The 16,738-nt window shown below is 41.8% G+C and overlaps 1 protein-coding gene across 1 annotated transcript in view; it reads left to right on the top strand.

Annotated features, from left to right (window-relative positions):
• The window catches only part of LOC109888562 (C-Maf-inducing protein), a 41,349-nt gene extending 24,632 nt beyond the window's left edge, over positions 1 to 16,717 (top strand). Inside the window, exons 8-21 of the mRNA XM_031822696.1 lie at positions 87 to 190; positions 486 to 590; positions 1,103 to 1,504; positions 5,172 to 5,237; positions 7,537 to 7,563; positions 7,679 to 7,727; positions 7,815 to 7,922; positions 8,016 to 8,132; positions 8,247 to 8,387; positions 8,760 to 8,807; positions 9,025 to 9,171; positions 10,837 to 10,942; positions 11,645 to 11,715; positions 11,815 to 16,717. Coding sequence (XP_031678556.1) covers positions 87 to 190; positions 486 to 590; positions 1,103 to 1,504; positions 5,172 to 5,237; positions 7,537 to 7,563; positions 7,679 to 7,727; positions 7,815 to 7,922; positions 8,016 to 8,132; positions 8,247 to 8,387; positions 8,760 to 8,807; positions 9,025 to 9,171; positions 10,837 to 10,942; positions 11,645 to 11,715; positions 11,815 to 11,868 — 1,545 coding nt within the window. The 3' untranslated portion in view covers positions 11,869 to 16,717. The remainder of the gene's footprint in view (positions 1 to 86; positions 191 to 485; positions 591 to 1,102; positions 1,505 to 5,171; positions 5,238 to 7,536; positions 7,564 to 7,678; positions 7,728 to 7,814; positions 7,923 to 8,015; positions 8,133 to 8,246; positions 8,388 to 8,759; positions 8,808 to 9,024; positions 9,172 to 10,836; positions 10,943 to 11,644; positions 11,716 to 11,814) is intronic.
• Positions 16,718 to 16,738: the final 21 nt, after the last annotated feature.

The following is a 16,738-nucleotide window of genomic DNA, read 5'->3' as shown; positions in this document are numbered from 1 at the left end:
ATATATTGGAGTGAGTCAAAGCTCACTATACTGCCTCTTGTCCTCTCTATCCCCATGTTTATTTCTCTGCCTCCTCTCTCTGTCAGGACTTTGGGAAATGCCCCAGACTGCGTCTCTTCACTCAAGAGTACATCTTAGCTCTAAATGAGCTCAACGCTGGGATGGAGGTTGTGAAGAAATTCATTCACAGGTGAGTCAGTGACAACATGTTTTTAGGACTGGAATTTTCTCCACCAACTCAACTCAGGACCTAGATATATCAACAGCACCCCCTTGTTTATTTTGTGTTTTCTCCACCAACCCAAAACTCAGGACCTAGATATATCAACAGCACCCCCTTGTTTATTTTGTGTTTTCTCCACCAACCCAAAACTCAGGACCTAGATATATCAACAGCACCCCCTTGTTTATTTTGTGTTTTCTCCACGTTCGATGGAGGGTGTTTAGGGTATTGAATGCTAATTGTGTGTGTGGCTGTGTTTCAGCATGCATGGTCCCTCCGGGCAATGCCCTCACCCCCGCGTCCTGCCCAACCTGGTGGCAGTGTGCCTGGCTGCCATCTACTCCTGCTACGAGGAGTTAATCAACAGGTGAGTGATGTACTGTTACTGTAGTGTTCTGTAGAACCTCCACACAGACTAGACTCAATGGCCAAATAAACCTCCCAGGTTAGCATAGGCTATTCTCCTCTCCTTTAAACATTTTAAATTAGATGTTGACTTGAGTAATGAGTCATCTAATTGGTTATCATAACATCATCACCCTGAGCCACTGGGTCCTCAGCCCCTGTGAGAGGACATTTGCTAAATTTCCGTGACATTGTCACCCCAGAGAATCATCGCTCGGATACATGGCTCTCCTCACTCTCCCTCTAAATACACAGGGGTTGTAACAGAGACATACAACCCCAACAGAATGACATGCATTCTTACTATGGACCTCAATGTTGTAGTCTTGAAATTACTATTCAATGTGTGATACAGTGACTTTCTCCATTCCTCTCTTACACAATATTGCCCCCTCTCCATCAATATCTCTCTCTCCTCTTGCCCACTCTCCATCAATATCTCTCTCTCCTCTTGCCCACTCTCTCGCTGTCTAGCCGGGACAACTCCCCAAGTCTGAAGGAGATCAGGAACGGCTGCCAGCAACAGAATGAGCGTAAACCCCCCCTGCCCCTCCGCCTTCTGCGCCCAGAGCCCCCCACACCTCCACCAACGTCCCTGCTGCCCCTCTCCCCTCCCCCCTCAGCTCCCCTCTCCCCTTCTCCCACACTGCCCCTCTCTCCCCCGCCCTCCATCGTCAACTCCAGTGAGATCCTGGTGGAGTTGGAACGCAACAACAACACTGCCAACGCCAGGCGGAAGGGCCCAGCGGGAAGCGACAGTGAGCCCAACCTGATCGACTGTTTGCTGGTCAGCCCCGCCCTCAACGCCCTGTCAATCCAGCTGCCTGCCCAGGCCGACCGCGTGTTGGGCTGCTTCGCACTCATCCTCAAAATGCTGTGAGTTACCACCACTGTTACTTAGGGCTGTGACGATACCAGTATCGCAATACTTTTTCCTTGGAAAAAATGAAAACACAAAGCAGAACAAACTTTTTGGTCCTTTAAAAACCTGCTGTATGTAAAATATTGTGCTATAGCTTGGAAAATAAATACATGTGACTCTGTTTCCAACATCAGGGCTTTTTCTAAAGAAGTTAAATCTGCTTCATGTTTTGTTTCCTTGCCTGATATTAACGAGTATCGTCTCGGCCCTGTAATGCTTCTCCCTTACTGCCTGCCTTACTATGTCTGTGTGTGTCTAAGGGGGCTTTCACACCAAGTTTGTTTTAAGCAGGGTTTTTTTCTTACTCTGGTACTATTACCCACTACATTCGGTTTGTTTGGACAGAACACAATCTGCACTCTGGTGACAACACACTGTGGTTTGTTCAAATAGGGTGGTCTCGGTCCCATTCCATTCTGTGGTGCAGTTCGCTGCAGGTGAAAACATAGTCTGGTCTAAACACAGGAAAAGAATCAGAGGTGCGCAGTATTATCGGTTGTTTGACTGCGAGCATTTGATTAAATGCATGCAATATTGTAACTTGATATCTCTGAAACGTTTTGTGATTAGCGGTGTGCATTTATGAGCGCATCTGATGCAGAGTCATGTCTCCTTTGTTGGCTGCATGTCACAGTTTCCTCACACATGTTACAAAGCGGAAGTAATATGAAGGTTGGGGCCAATGTTCCCTCTAAGCTGCGCGCGGGCATGCAGCTCCCCCAGGACTGCCACGCAGAAGTATCAAACCGCGCAGAGAAGTGCGAGATTGAACTTCTCATCTTTCTAGTTTTCCCCTTTAGTTAACACTATCAATGTTTCCCTTTGTGTGACTTGTGATCGAATAAACTCAATATTAGACACTTTCAATGTAACATATCGAAAACAAAACAAACTAAGCAAAATATTTTCTTGTCGGCAGAGTGCATTGGAGTAGGATTCTATTGCATTGACAGGCAATAATCAGGCCTATACACAGACTGGTGCACCATAACCAATCAGAGCTGCAGTATACCTATAAGCAAATAGACCATTGCCATATATGGATCTGTGCCATTCACTTTGAACTGGACTGTGTTTACAGCATGACTGGTGGCGAGTAGATGCACTTGTTTTGAGATCAAAGCAAGAGCTGCATGTAGCCAGGTGTGTACATTTCTTCATATTCTTTCCTAGTAAGTGAGTTATTAGCAATGGGGGAGTGATTGCTTCCTACAAGAGCACAAAACATGTACATTACTAGATATCTTTGAAAGCGAGTCAGGAAAAGAGCATTTTTTTTCTGTCTGAAAGGGGCATTGTTGTATTTTCATACAGGCTTAAATTAGCTAAGTAGCCAATAGGCAGAGAGTAGCATAATGTGTCTGATTAGCTGTTATAATTTTATGGGAATAATTAATTACATTTTGTAAACTGGTTTCTTGCATCAAACAACACAACATTTTCAGTCACCTCATTTGTCTGAAGGACAAGTGGATAAACAGGTTAATGTCAATCCCTACATGTTTTTTTTTCTCAAGTCTCATTGAATGTAGTCCTACATTGAACACCACACATTGGCTGCTACTGTAGGCTAAATGGTAGAACATTTATTTCCATGTTAAAATGTTATGGGAGGCATTTTCTCCATTGTCTTTTATGGTAGACCAGTCTGATAGGCCTACAGTGCCTTCGGGAAATATTCAGACCCTTTGACTTTTTCCACATTTTGTTATGTTACAGCCTTATTCTAAATGGATTTTAAAAAATACAATCCTCAGCAATCTACACACAATAACCCATAATGACAAATTGAAAGCAGGTTTTTAGAATTTTTTGCAAATGTATTTAATATAAAAAGCAGAAATACCTTATTTACATAAGTATTCAAACCTTTTGCTATAGGACTCAAAATGTAGCTCCGATTTATCCTGTTTCCATTGATCATCCTTGAGATGTTTTTACAACTTGATTGGAGTCCACCTGTGATAAATTCAATTGATTGGACATGATTTGGAAAGGCACACTCTTGTCTATATAAGGTCCCACAGTTGACAGTGCATGTCAGAGCAAAAACCAAGCCATGAAGTCGAAGGAATTGTCCATAGAGCTCCGAGACAGGATTTTGTTGAGTTACAGATCTGGAGAAGGGTACCAAAGCATTGAAGGTCCCCAGGAACACAATGGCCTCCATCATTCTTAACTTAAATAGAAGAAGTATGGAACCAGACTTTTCCTAGAGCTGTCCGCCTGGCCAAACTGAGCATTGGGGGAGAAGGGCCTTGGTCAGGGAGGTGACCACATGGTGACTCTGACAGAGCTCCTCTGAAGAGATGGGAGAACCTTCCAGAAGGCACTTAAGACTTGCAGACCATTTTCCTGCAATTGTACACATTTCTCCAAGGAGCCAAGACATTTTTGCTGTTTTCCTACAATGTAGAGTCCCTTTAGAAAGTATTCATACCCCTTGACTTACTCAACATTTTGTTTTACAGCTATTGTGTGCCGCCCTATGGGATTAGCAATCATGGCCGGTTGTGATACAGCCTGGATTCGAACCAGGGTGTCTGTAGTGACGTCTCTAGCACTGAGATGTAGTGCCTTAGACCACTGCGCCACTCGGGAGCCCAAAAAGAACCTGGAATGAGTGGCTGTGTCCAAACTTTTGACTGGTATTGTAGGCCCATTATCTTCCCTACATACTTTCTCTTTTAGTCTTTTAAATTGACACTGAAAGCATTTTTCGATCCCGATAATGTATTTAATACATGTATACAGTTTATTACAGAAAGTAACAAACTTGACGTAGTCATTGAGTGCTATGAATATAGGACCAAATACATCACTTTTTAATACTTTAATATGCAAGTGAATTTGTCCCAATACTTTTTCTCCCCTAATATGGATGTACAATAAGTACTGTAATTTCTTAACAATTCACCCGATATGGATGGAAATACACTCAAATTAAAGCTGACAGTTTGCAATTTACCGTTATAGTCATTGTTTGATTCCAAATCAAGTTAAGTATAGAGCCAAAAAAAGAGAAAAGGTTTCACTGTCCCAATAATTATAGAGGGCACTGTATATATAAATATATTTATTTTTCTCTCTCTATTTGTCACTGTTATGAGCATATGTGGCCCAAAGAAAATGCATAGGCCCTGCCCGTCCAAGGATTTCAATATCAGAAAAATCCCTGCAAACAAAATTTTGTGAAAAAGCCCTAAGTGTAAACAAGAATGAATATGTGGTGCTATCTGTGTGGGCTGTGCTGAGCAGCTGGACACAGCTGCTGCCTCTGTCCTACTGGGGAATAATTCAAAAGGAGGGAGTGCTGCTTAGTGTGTCTCTCTGAATGGATGGATGATATGGATGTGACGCTGTCGAGCAAGATGTTATATTATGTGTGTGGGAATAGGGGGAATGAACTAAATAGTGTGTCTGTAACAATGACACTGTTACTTAACAGACATGAATCTGATCCTCGTACCATTTGAATTAATGGATTTTTTGGAATCATGGGACTATACTCAGGTTATCTCTTGTGATTCCCTTGGTGACCAGCCCTTTGCTCTCATTCGGTGTACCCCTTTCTGTTGTGTACCTCTTTCTATCATTCACTTTCTCTCTCCAACCATTCAGGTCTGACTACGATGACTGGAGACCAGCCCTGGCCAGTCTGCTGCAGCCCATCCCCTTCCCCAAAGAGTAAGCATACTGCCCTTAAAGCATTAGACCTCTCACTAAATTCTTCAGTCATACAGAAGCTAAACTTAAATCCAAACTTGTTCTCTAGCAGATTAATAAGAATTGCTGACCCTGTGTTCAACCATGACCTTTTTCCCTTCATTCAGATTACAACCTCTCACTTTCAGTTATTTGAAAATGAAATCATCTCCACAATATCGCTATTTTTAAAACAAGAAAGTTGGTTGCAATTTCAGTTTAACCAGAAAAGACAGAACAAATATTATGGTTAAACTCAAATATACTAATTGATCAAATGAAAAGTATAATCTTTGTAAATTATGTCATAATTATGACTGGTGGAGTTGTATCACACATGCAGCTAGCAAAATAATATGTACATGTCTGCTCTTTCCAAAATTACAACCAACTAATTGCAGCATTACTGCAAACATCGAAGGGGGAGAAAGTAAGGAACTTGTCTGTTGGCCCAGCATTAAAGACCAAAATTGGTTGAAGAAAATTGTAATGAATAAAAAAGTATACCAGTTTATTTTAAGGATCCAAAAATTGACAGCTGTGCCATACAGATGCCAAAATAGTTGGGAAGAGATTTTCGATGTACCGACTCCATTGCACTTGGTTTATGAACTGATACTCAGTGTAATTTAAATTATTATACAGAATTCTTGCAACCAATATGACGTTATATACACTACATGGCTAAAAGTATGACACCAGCTCGTTGAATATCTCATACCAAAATCTTGGGCATTAATATGAAGTTGGTCCCCCCTTTGCTGCTATAACAGCCTCCACTCTTCTGGAAAGGCTTTCCACTAGATGTTGGAACGTTGCTGCGGGGACTTGCTTCGGTTCAGACACAAACATTAGTGAGGTCGGGCACTGATATTGGCCGATTAGGTCTGGTTCGCAGTAGGCGTCACAATTCATCCCAAAGGTGTTTGTTGAGGTCAGCGATATCGATATGGCCCATGCTCTCCGCTGGTTCCAATAAGATAGGCTACTGTTTGCTTCATTGGGAGTTGATCATTTTGATAACTGGAAACAGATTTAGTCTTTTCTTTGTTTTCTCATTTCATTAATAGCCATTGCTTTCTAAGCTGTTTTTCCTACAATTGTATTTTTAAATATTGTAATTTGCCTAGGCATATTTAACGGTTTTCCATTGACCGCTGCAACACAACAATCAGTTATCTGGTAGGCTCGTTTTAAAACATGCTAATGATCTTCTTTGGTGTAGTATTTTTCATTTGTATTTTTATGTATATGCACAAGTCATTTTATATAGCAATTTTTGTGAAGCTTAACTTCCCCAAGCCTATCGCCTATGTTGACATCAATGTGAAAGTAACCGGTGAATAAAACAGCTGGCCGTGAGACTTCCAAGGCCTAGTTCAAATGCCGACATTAAATTCAGAGCCATCGGCGCACTGCCTTAACGGCAGACCGGCAAAGCAAACTGTCTGACACAGTTTCTACTTTCTTAGTGAGAGAAAAGCATGTAGGCTGGCAGCTTCTCAGAGCGACACTCCGCATGGTCCTAAAGGCAGCTCACAATACGCTTAACTGTTGTTGCATTTTAATTGTGATTGGAATGATTTTAGTCAACTTTTTTTTGTCAACAATTTTTATAGCGTACTTCTTTTTTTAATGGCCTTTTACATTTTTGGTCTTGAGCTAGGGTATGGCGATTGCCCCTGAATTGTACAACAAAACTTATTTAGATAAAAATTATACACAGTATATATTGTGAATCGCCCATAAGTTCGCCCTCACCCACAGTCCCAGCCTCTCTCTGAGGTGTAGGATCCTGGGATTGGTGTTGACGTGGGTGTGCTGCTGAGGGGCCCTGCTGGGGGATGGGATGGGCTCTGGGCTTGCTGCTGTAATTGGCTCCTCAGCCCTGGCCCTCATTACCACTCACCTAAAGAGGACTGTTGTTGTCACAGCCGGGAGACTCACCTGCTGCTCACCTGCGCACCAGAGCCTAATCTAAGCATTCAGGCGTCGTTAGAAAGGGCAAAACACTCCGACACAACTCCCAGAATGAATGAGTCAGACAGAACCCCCACACACACCCTAAGAGCTTCACATGGACATGTATTTATTTGTGTGTTTTGAAGATACGTTCAAACCAACAACAAAAACGGTCTGTATTTCCTATGCAATCCAGTTGCTATCTGTTCAACACCTTACTGTATGTTTGAGTGTAAACATGGTAGAAGTGTTTAAATGTGTTATTTTTCATTAGTGTATTACATGTTTTAATGATTATTCTTACCTCTCTCCTCTTTAGGGCCCTTGCACATGCCAAGTTCACAAAGTAAGTATCTACAGCCATTACGTTTATTTAACAAATGTTACATTCAGTTACCGTCCAGATGAATCTGTAAGGAAAGCTTGAGGATTGTGCCTGACCTGTCTGTTTGTTTGAACAGAGAGCTGAAATATGTTATTCAGAGGTTTGCAGAAGACCCCAGACAGGAAGTGAGTGTGGCTCTATTAATCACTGTTTCACACTTGTTCTGTGCTAGGTTGGGGTGTGTGGTACTCATGGTTGTGTGCTTGTTGCAGGTCCACTCCTGTCTGCTCAGTGTGCGCTCTGGAAAGGACGGTTGGTTCCAGCTCTACAGTCCAGGGGGTGTGGCCTGTGATGATGATGGGGAGCTCTTTGCCAGCATGGTGAGTGTTTGGTGTTCTTACCCTAATAATCCTAACCTTCATGCCACCTTCTGTTCTAATAGGCTGGACTTGACCTTTGATCCTCTCCTCCAGGTCCACATCCTTATGGGTTCCTGCTACAAAACGAAGAAGTTCCTCCTGTCCCTGGCTGAAAACAAGCTTGGACCCTGCATGCTCCTGGCTCTGCGTGGGAACCAAACCATGGTTGAGGTGTGTGTGTGCACCCGTAGCACAGAGCTGACCGGTTTTTATTAGTGTGTGAGTGTGTGGCAGAGAGGTATAAGTGTACAGGAAGGAGAAGTGACCCAAGTGTGTGTGTTTCAGATCCTGTGTCTGATGCTGGAGTACAACATCATGGAGAACAAGGACACCCAGCTGCAGATCATCTCCACCCTGGAGAGCACTCCGGTGGGCCTTCACATGTACGAGCAGCTGTGTGACAGGCAGAGGGAGCTCAAAGAGCTGGTGAGTTACTACTGTAAACCAACAAAGGCTCAAACACCACACGCTCAACCTCGCACCGCGTTCACAATTAGTCTGCAATGTTTCTGCAAAATAAACTAGATATCTGGTTCATCAGAGGACAGCTGTGGTATCTGCTCAGTTAAAACTGTTACTACTCTACACCGTCGACACAGCTAGAGATATCTATTCATTCTTCTGTGTTACCTAATCTTTCTCTGTTACTTCATGGAAATATTAACCCGTTATCTAATTTAAAATACCTCATATATGTCATCGGTGGCACATTGTTCACAGACACCACCTGCTGTCTGAATGAGGAACTGCAATGCCTGCTGTAATCAGTCAACATTTTTGTTTCCCTTTCTCCCTCAGCAAAGAAAAGGAGGCCCAACCCGACTTACTCTGCCCTCCAAGTCTACGGTGAGATTGGCTTTTATTATGCTACTTCCATTCCCTTAAAGGTTCTTTGTTTTTCTTTCATATGAACATATGATTAACTAAATGTTCAAATTTGGTAGGATTTGGTTTCTTTTTTCTTCATGTCTCTCCCAGACCCTCCGTTTCAATTAAACTCAAACAGATTTATTATGTCTCTCGCTGCCTCTGTATCCGACCATGTCTTTCTGTCTCTCTGTAGGATGCAGACCTTGCAAGGCTACTGAGCTCTGGCTCCTTTGGGAACCTGGAGAACCTGAGTCTTGCCTTTACCAACGTCACCAGTGCCTGTGCTGAACAGCTCATCAAGCTGCCCTCTCTCAAACAGCTCAACCTGTGGTCCACCCAGGTCAGAACACACACTCACAATCGCAAGTATTCACACACACGTACATTGAACAAAAATATAAACTGCAACAACAATTTCAAAGATTTTACTGTGTTGCAGTTCATATAAGGAAATCAATCAATTGAAATACATTCATTAGACCCTAATCTATGGATTTCACATGACTGGGAATACAGATATGCATCTGTTGGTCACAGATACCTTTAAAAAAAATAGTAGGGGTGTGGATCAGAAAACCAGTCAGTATCTGGTGTGACCACCATTTGCTTTATACAGTGCGACACATCTCCATCTCCCCAGTAGAATATTGTCCCACTCCTCTTCAATAGCTGTGCAAAGTTGCTGTATATTGGTGGGAACTGGAACACGCTGTCGCACACTTCGATCCAGAGCATCCCTAACATGCTCAATGGGTGATATGTCTGGTGCTATGCAGGCCATGGAAGAACTGGGTCATTTTCAGCTTCCAGGAATTGTGTACAGATCCTTGCGACATGGGCCGTGCATTATCATGCTGAAACATGAGGTGATGGCAGGCGGATGAATGTCACGACAATCAGGTCCTGTCATGGTATGTGTGCATTCAAATTGCCATCAATAAAATGCAATTGTGTTTGTTGTCTGTAGCTTATGCCTGCCCATACCATAACCCCACCGCCACCATGGGGCACTATGTTGACATCAGCAAACTGCTAACCCACATGACGCCATACACGCCGGTACAGTTAAAACCGGGATTCATCCGTTAAGAGCACACTTGTCCAGCGTGCCAGTGACCATCGAATATGAGTATTTGATCACTGAAGTCTGTTACGATGTCGGACTGCAGTCCGTGAGGACGGCAAACACTCAGATGAGCTTCCCTGAGATGGTTTCTGACAGTTTGTGCAGAAATTCTTTGGTTGTGCAAACCCACAGTTTCATCAGCTGTCTGGGTGGCTGGTCTCAGACGATCCCTCAGGTAAAGAAGCCGGATGTGGATGTCCTGGGCTGGCGTGGTCACTCACACACACGGTCTGCAGTCATGAGGTCAGTTGGACGTGCTGCTAAATTCTCTAAAATACCGTTGGAGGGGGCTTATGGTACAGAAATAAACATTCAATTATCTGGCAAAAGCTCTGGTGGACATTCCTGCAGTCAGCATGCCAATTGAACGGACGCTCCCTTAACTTGAGATGTCTGTGGCATTGTGGCATTGCATGTGTAAGTATAGTGGAGTGGCCTTTTATTGTCACCAGCACAAGGTGCACCTTGTAATGATCATCCTGTTAAATCAGCTTCTTGATATGCCACACTTGTCAGGTAGATGGATTATCTTGGCAAAGGAGAAATGCTCACTAACAGGGATGTAAACAAATGTGTGTTTTTTTAAATAATCTTTTTGTGCATATCTTATTTCAGCTCATGGAACCAACACTTTACATGTTGCATTTATATTTTTGTTCAGTTTATATTTAACATTTTAGCCATTTAGCAGACGCTCTTATCCAGAGCAACTTTCAGGAGCAATTAAGATTGTGTACCTTGCTCAAGGACACATCGGCAGATTTTTCACCTTGTCTGCTCAAGGATTCGAACCAGCGACACATTTAGTTGTTATTTGAATTGGATAAGTAATACTGTGCATGATTTTGAAAGACATTCTTCCTGTTGTCTTTTCTTCAGTTTGGAGATACAGGATTGCGGTTGCTGTCTGAACACTTGGCGTGTCTGCAGGTGTTAAATCTGTGTGAGACACCCGTGACTGACGCCGGCCTGCTGTCCCTCAGCTGTAAGAACTTGTCTCAATCATTTAACTATATACTTCTCGCATACCGTATACTTCTGGCCTGCCACACGACCTCATGCATTCAGTATAGATCAGGCTTCCCACACAATATTCTAACTCTATATTCTAACTCTATATAAAACAAAACATTAGGAACACTAACTCTTTCCATGACAAACTGACCAGGTGAATCCAGGTGAAAGCTATGATCCCTTATTGAGGTCAACTGCTAAATTCACTTCAGTCAGTGTAGATGAAGGGGAGGAGACCTGTTAATGAAGGATTTTTTTGGGCCTTCGAGACAATTGAGGCATGGATTGCGTATGTGTGCCATTCAGAGGGTGAATGGTCAAAAAACAAAAGATGCCTTTGAACGGGGTATTGTAGTAGGTGCCAGGCACACTTTTTTTGTCTAGAACTCTCATACTGCAGGGTTTTTCACGCTTAACAGTTTCCCGTGTGTATCAAGAATGGTCCACCACCCAAAGGACATATACCCAACTTAACACAACTGTGGTAATCATTGGAGTCAACGTGGGCCAACATCCCTGTGGAACGTTTCAACACCTTGTAGAGTCCATGCTTCGACAAATTGAGGCAGTTCTGAGGGCAAAAGGGGGGTGCAACTCAATATTAGGAAACTGTTCCTAATATTTTGTAGACTCAGTGCCTGAACGGTGACTTATTTATGCGTGTCTCTTCCAGCCATGAAGAGCCTGTGCAGTTTGAACATGAACAGCACCAAGCTCACAGCAGACACATATGATGACTTAAAGGTAAGATGAACCTTCATTCCCTCTCTGACAAGACCATGTTAGTATATCAACAAATATCATATTTGTTTTGGTCTCTTATCTTCTTTCTGTCCCTGTCAGGCAAAACTCCCCAATCTGAAGGAGGTGGACGTCCGCTACACCGAGGCCTGGTGAACACATCCTGTATGACATCACTAGAACACCAACTCCCACATCATCGAAACATCATCGGAACACATAGCCTCTCTTACATCAACAATAAGGGGATCCTTTCCCATCTCTAGATGAGGACACTTTTATCTGGAGATGACATCAAAACGCCACGACCTCTCTAGTAACATGTCCATGGAAAATTACTATCTTTCTAGTGACATCATCAAAATGCAAGGACCTGTTCTTTCTTGTGAAATCAACATGCAAGGACCTCCTTTTTAGTGACATCATCAAAATGCAAGGACCCACTTTCTTGTGACATAAGGGACCCTCTCTTGCTCTCATTCTCTCTCATGTGTTGTTGCTCACTCAGTCCCTGTCCACATCCTATTTGCCCTCAATAGACTCGTCATAGATTTCCTCTGTGTTGTGTCATATGTACACAGAACAAAGTTAACAAATGGTGGATCTTGCCCCTTTCCCCCCTATCCCTCTCCTGCTCTCTCTAAGGACCTTTGAGTTTAAATTACCTCTCTTCCCTCCATTTACTGGGAGCTATTCTACCCTTGTCTGATGAAGGCTGGATAACCAGGTCACATTCCAGTACATTTTTTTTGATATTGCCTCTAGTCAATCCAAATGTAGCTTTAAAAGACTATTCAACTGTCATTTTGGTCTTGTTGTTTTGTTTGGGTTCTTTCAGGTTAAGAGTCGGGCCTTTCCAGTCCTTCATTGGGAATGAGGTGCTACCTCAAAAAAATAAAAGTTGCAAGACTGTGCCTAATGCCTTGTATAACACGTTCACTCTCAATCAATTTTTATCAACTTGAATGAACGTATTTTTCCAGATATCTCTGCTTTCACATATTGTTTATATATATATATATATATATATCACACAGTACCAGGCAAAAGTTTGGACTCACCTACTCTTTCAGGGCTTTTTCTTTATTTTTACTATTGTCTACATTGTAGAGTAATAGTGAAGACATAAAAATGATGAAATAACACATATGGAATCATGTAGTAACCAAAAAAGTGTTATCAAATCAAAATATTTTTTAGATTTCTTCAAAGTAGCCACCCTTTGCCTTGATGACAGCTTTGCACGATTTTGCACACTCTCTCAACCAGCTTCACCTGGAATTATTTTCCAACAGTCTTGAAGGAATTCCCACATATACTGAGCATTTGTTGGCTGCTTTTCGTTCACTCTGCAGTCCAACTCATCCTAAACCATATCATTTGGGTTCAGGCCGGGTGATTGTGGAGGCCAGGTCATCTGATGCAGCACTGCCATCACTCTCCTTCTGGGTCAAATAGCCCTTACACAACCTGGAGGTGAGTTGCGTCGTTCTCCTGTTGTAAAACAAATGATATCCCATCTGGTTTGCAGTTAGTGGGACTATCTCTGAAGAATGCTGTGGTAGCCATGCTGGTTAAGTGTGCCTTGAATTCTAAATAAATCACTGACAGTGTCACCAGCAAAGCACCATCGCACCTCCTCCATGCATCACAGTGGGAACCACACATTCGGAGATCATCTGTTCACCTACTCTGCGTCTCACAAAGACACGGCGTTTGCAACCACAAATCTCAAATTTGGACTCATCAGACCAAGGGACATATTTCCACCGGTCTAATGTCTGTTGATCGATGTTTCTTGGCCCAAGCAAGTGTCTTCTTATTGGTGTCCTTTAGTAGTGGTTTCTTTGTAGCAATTTGACCACAAAGGCCTGATTCACGCAGTCTCCTCTGAACAGTTGATGTTGAGATGTGTCCGTTACTTGAACTCTGTGATGCATTTATTTGGGCTGCAATTTCTGTGGCTGGTAACTCTAATGAATTTGTCCTCTGCAGCAGAGGTAACTCTGGGTCTTCCTTTCCTGTGGCGGTCCTCATGAGAGCCAGTTTCATCATAGCGCTTGATGGTTTTTGCGACTGCTCTTGAAGAAACTTTCAAAGTTCTTGAAATTTTACGGATTGACTGACCTTCATGTCTTAAAGTAATGATGGACTGTCTTTTCTCTTTGCTTACTTGCCATAATATGGACTTGGTCTATCTTCTGTATACCACCCCTACCTTGTCACAACACAACTGATTGGCTAAAACGCATTAAGAAGGAAAGAAATTCCACAAATAACTTTTGACAAGGCACACCTGTTAATTGAAATGCATTCCAGGTGACAACCTCATGAAGTTGGTTGAGAGAATGCCAAACGTGTGCAAAGCTGTCAAGGTAAATGGTGGCTACTTTCAAGAATCAAAAAAATATTTTGATTTGTTTAACACTTTTTTTTGGTTAATACATGATTCCATATGTGTTATTTCATAGTTTTGATGTCTTCACTATTATTATACAATGTAGAAAATAGTAAAAATAAAGAAAAACCTTTGAGTAGGTGTGTCAATTTCTGACTGGTACTGTGTGTATGTATGTATGTTTTATTTATTTATATATATATATTCCCTGTTGACATTTTAAAAGCAGACATTTCAGGAGCTCTGCTCTGCGGTTGCAACATCCATTAAAAGGAAAACATGTTTGTACATAACTCCCATTTTTAATAGAATGGTTGTGCAGTAGGTGGTCTGGGACTGCCTTGTATTTATGATTTCTCTCTTCATATCCCGTTTTTCTGCCTCACCTAATTTTGTCATATACTTTTTTTTTCACTTTCTAGGCAATTTATCCATAATCCATGTTGTGGCTTCAACAGAGGCCCCATGTGCACCTTGCATCAACCTCTCAATGTTGCCTTTTTGGCATGATGGGGCATGTTTTTATAGAGATGAATATTAGACACTTTTTGCTAGTGGATGTAGATATACAGGCCATGGACATCCTTAATCGGATAGGAATATTTTGTCATTGTCAGGAGTGAAGAGGCTCCGTAAAGGCAACAGCATGGTGTGTAGATGACCCTGATTTTAAAAAAGGGGCACATTAACTGCCCAAAGTGTCTAGACTAAGATTTTAATTCACAATTGTTTGCCATACTGTACTTCAAAAAAGAAACTATTGCATCAAACATCAGTACTGTCTTAAACGTGACATAACGGTGGATTCTAATGTGCTAATCATCCCCATCAAGCATGGAGAGAGGGCACTGTTTGGAGCATCCTCGCCCATGAAAGTAGTACATGTATCTCAGTTAAAATGTTTTGCATTCAATCTTTATTTGAAATCCTAAGAACACTTTCTGTGGACAAGTCCATTTTTTTAAAACCACCTGTTTTGAATTGATTTGCCATGTTGTTACCAAGGAATGTTATTTCAGCATTCAGGTATGTGACTTTGCCCACACAAACAGCAGAACAGTGTTGTCCTCTGTGTCGCTTCTCTTCTGCTGTAGGTGGCTTTGATCAATCTGTCCCTTCTCTGTGCCCTTTCAGGGTGTCTTACACAATCAGATCCTTCTTTTGACTGCCCTTCTCTGGTCCCATCCACTTCTTGTTTTTTCAGTTTTGGCAGAACTTAAAGAACACAGAGTTGGACACCGTCCAATAAGAGTTCAATGCTATGTTTATTTTGAGTGCCATTACGGTTACTGGCACTACATTTCATTGTGTATGGGCATCTTTGGTCTGGCTTAGGACCTCATGCTGTCACTTCCTGTGTGTGTGTGTGTGTATATATATATATATATATATATATATATATATATATATATATATATATATATATATATATATATATCACACACACGCGTACGTACGTGTATATCATTTTCTGTCTCCCTTCCCTCTGTGCTTCTTAGTCTCCCTGTTAGGGAGGCTGTCATTGCCTTCATCTTAAGGACATGTGCGTGTGGTCATTAACTTTTTATTTTCACACAAAGTGCACTGTAATCTGTCGTGTTTTCATGGTTAGTATCTTTTAATGATTTGTTTGTCAACTGTTTATTTGATTTGATCACGTTATCAGTTTGTCACCTGACTTTTTTTTGGCATGTACATTTTGCATCAGCTGATGTTTTTTTTATTTTGTAACTTTATTTTAAAGATTTGAATATGAAAAGGGTCAGATCACTAGCTCTGAAGTCAACCTACACCCTTTGTCCATGGGTTACCACAATGTTCTGATCGAAGCTCAATGATAAGCAGTACATGTCATAAACCAGCGATTTAATCACCTTGGTGTGTGATTACAGACCTTTGTATTGCTGGACACATTAGCTCGTGCACAAAATACTGTGTAATGATATGAACATAGTATGTATGCCAGTGAGTGTACTGGTTACTGTACCGGTTGTACACTGGTGACATACTGTGTGTAATGATATGAACATAGTATGTATGTATGTGGGAACCTGACCTGAGGATTTCTTTTGTAGCCCTGATGTTCCTCTAGTTTTTAACATTGAAATGTATATCTGCAGCTGGCTAAAGAGGGAGACAGAGGTTGGAATGTGGAGGGTTTTAGTACTGTAGAGGAAATTGTGACAAAAACAAATCCATTTGTTATATCACTTTCCTGTGGAGCTCACTGTGCTTTGCTTTGGTTTATGTCTCCTCGAACTCTCTCTTCTCTCCTCATTCCTCTCTTTTCAGAGGTCATATTACAACCTGTACTCATTTTTCTGAATTTGTAAAGATTTCTATAATTTGAATTGTGACCGCGGCTTGAGTCTTAATGTGGTTGACAGCGGGGCGCCTGCTGCTGTAGCACCCCTGCTAACGCAGTGATGGACATAAATCTAGTTTATGTTCCCCTCATTTCCTCTCATCTGCGTTATCTGCTTCTACAGCTGGGCTACTACTGCTCTGTGGCTGTTGTAATACAAATACAAGACCTTCTACGGGAAAATAAAATACTATGATGTGAAATCATTTCAATCAAAATAAACTGTCTGTGAATATGTTTAAAATGTGAGTGCTGCATAGTTA

The sequence above is a fragment of the Oncorhynchus kisutch genome, linkage group LG4, assembly GCF_002021735.2.
Source record: "Oncorhynchus kisutch isolate 150728-3 linkage group LG4, Okis_V2, whole genome shotgun sequence".
Lineage (NCBI taxonomy): Eukaryota > Metazoa > Chordata > Actinopteri > Salmoniformes > Salmonidae > Oncorhynchus > Oncorhynchus kisutch.
Note: the sequence above shows the minus strand (reverse complement) of the source record. Positions and strands in the feature narration are given on the sequence as shown.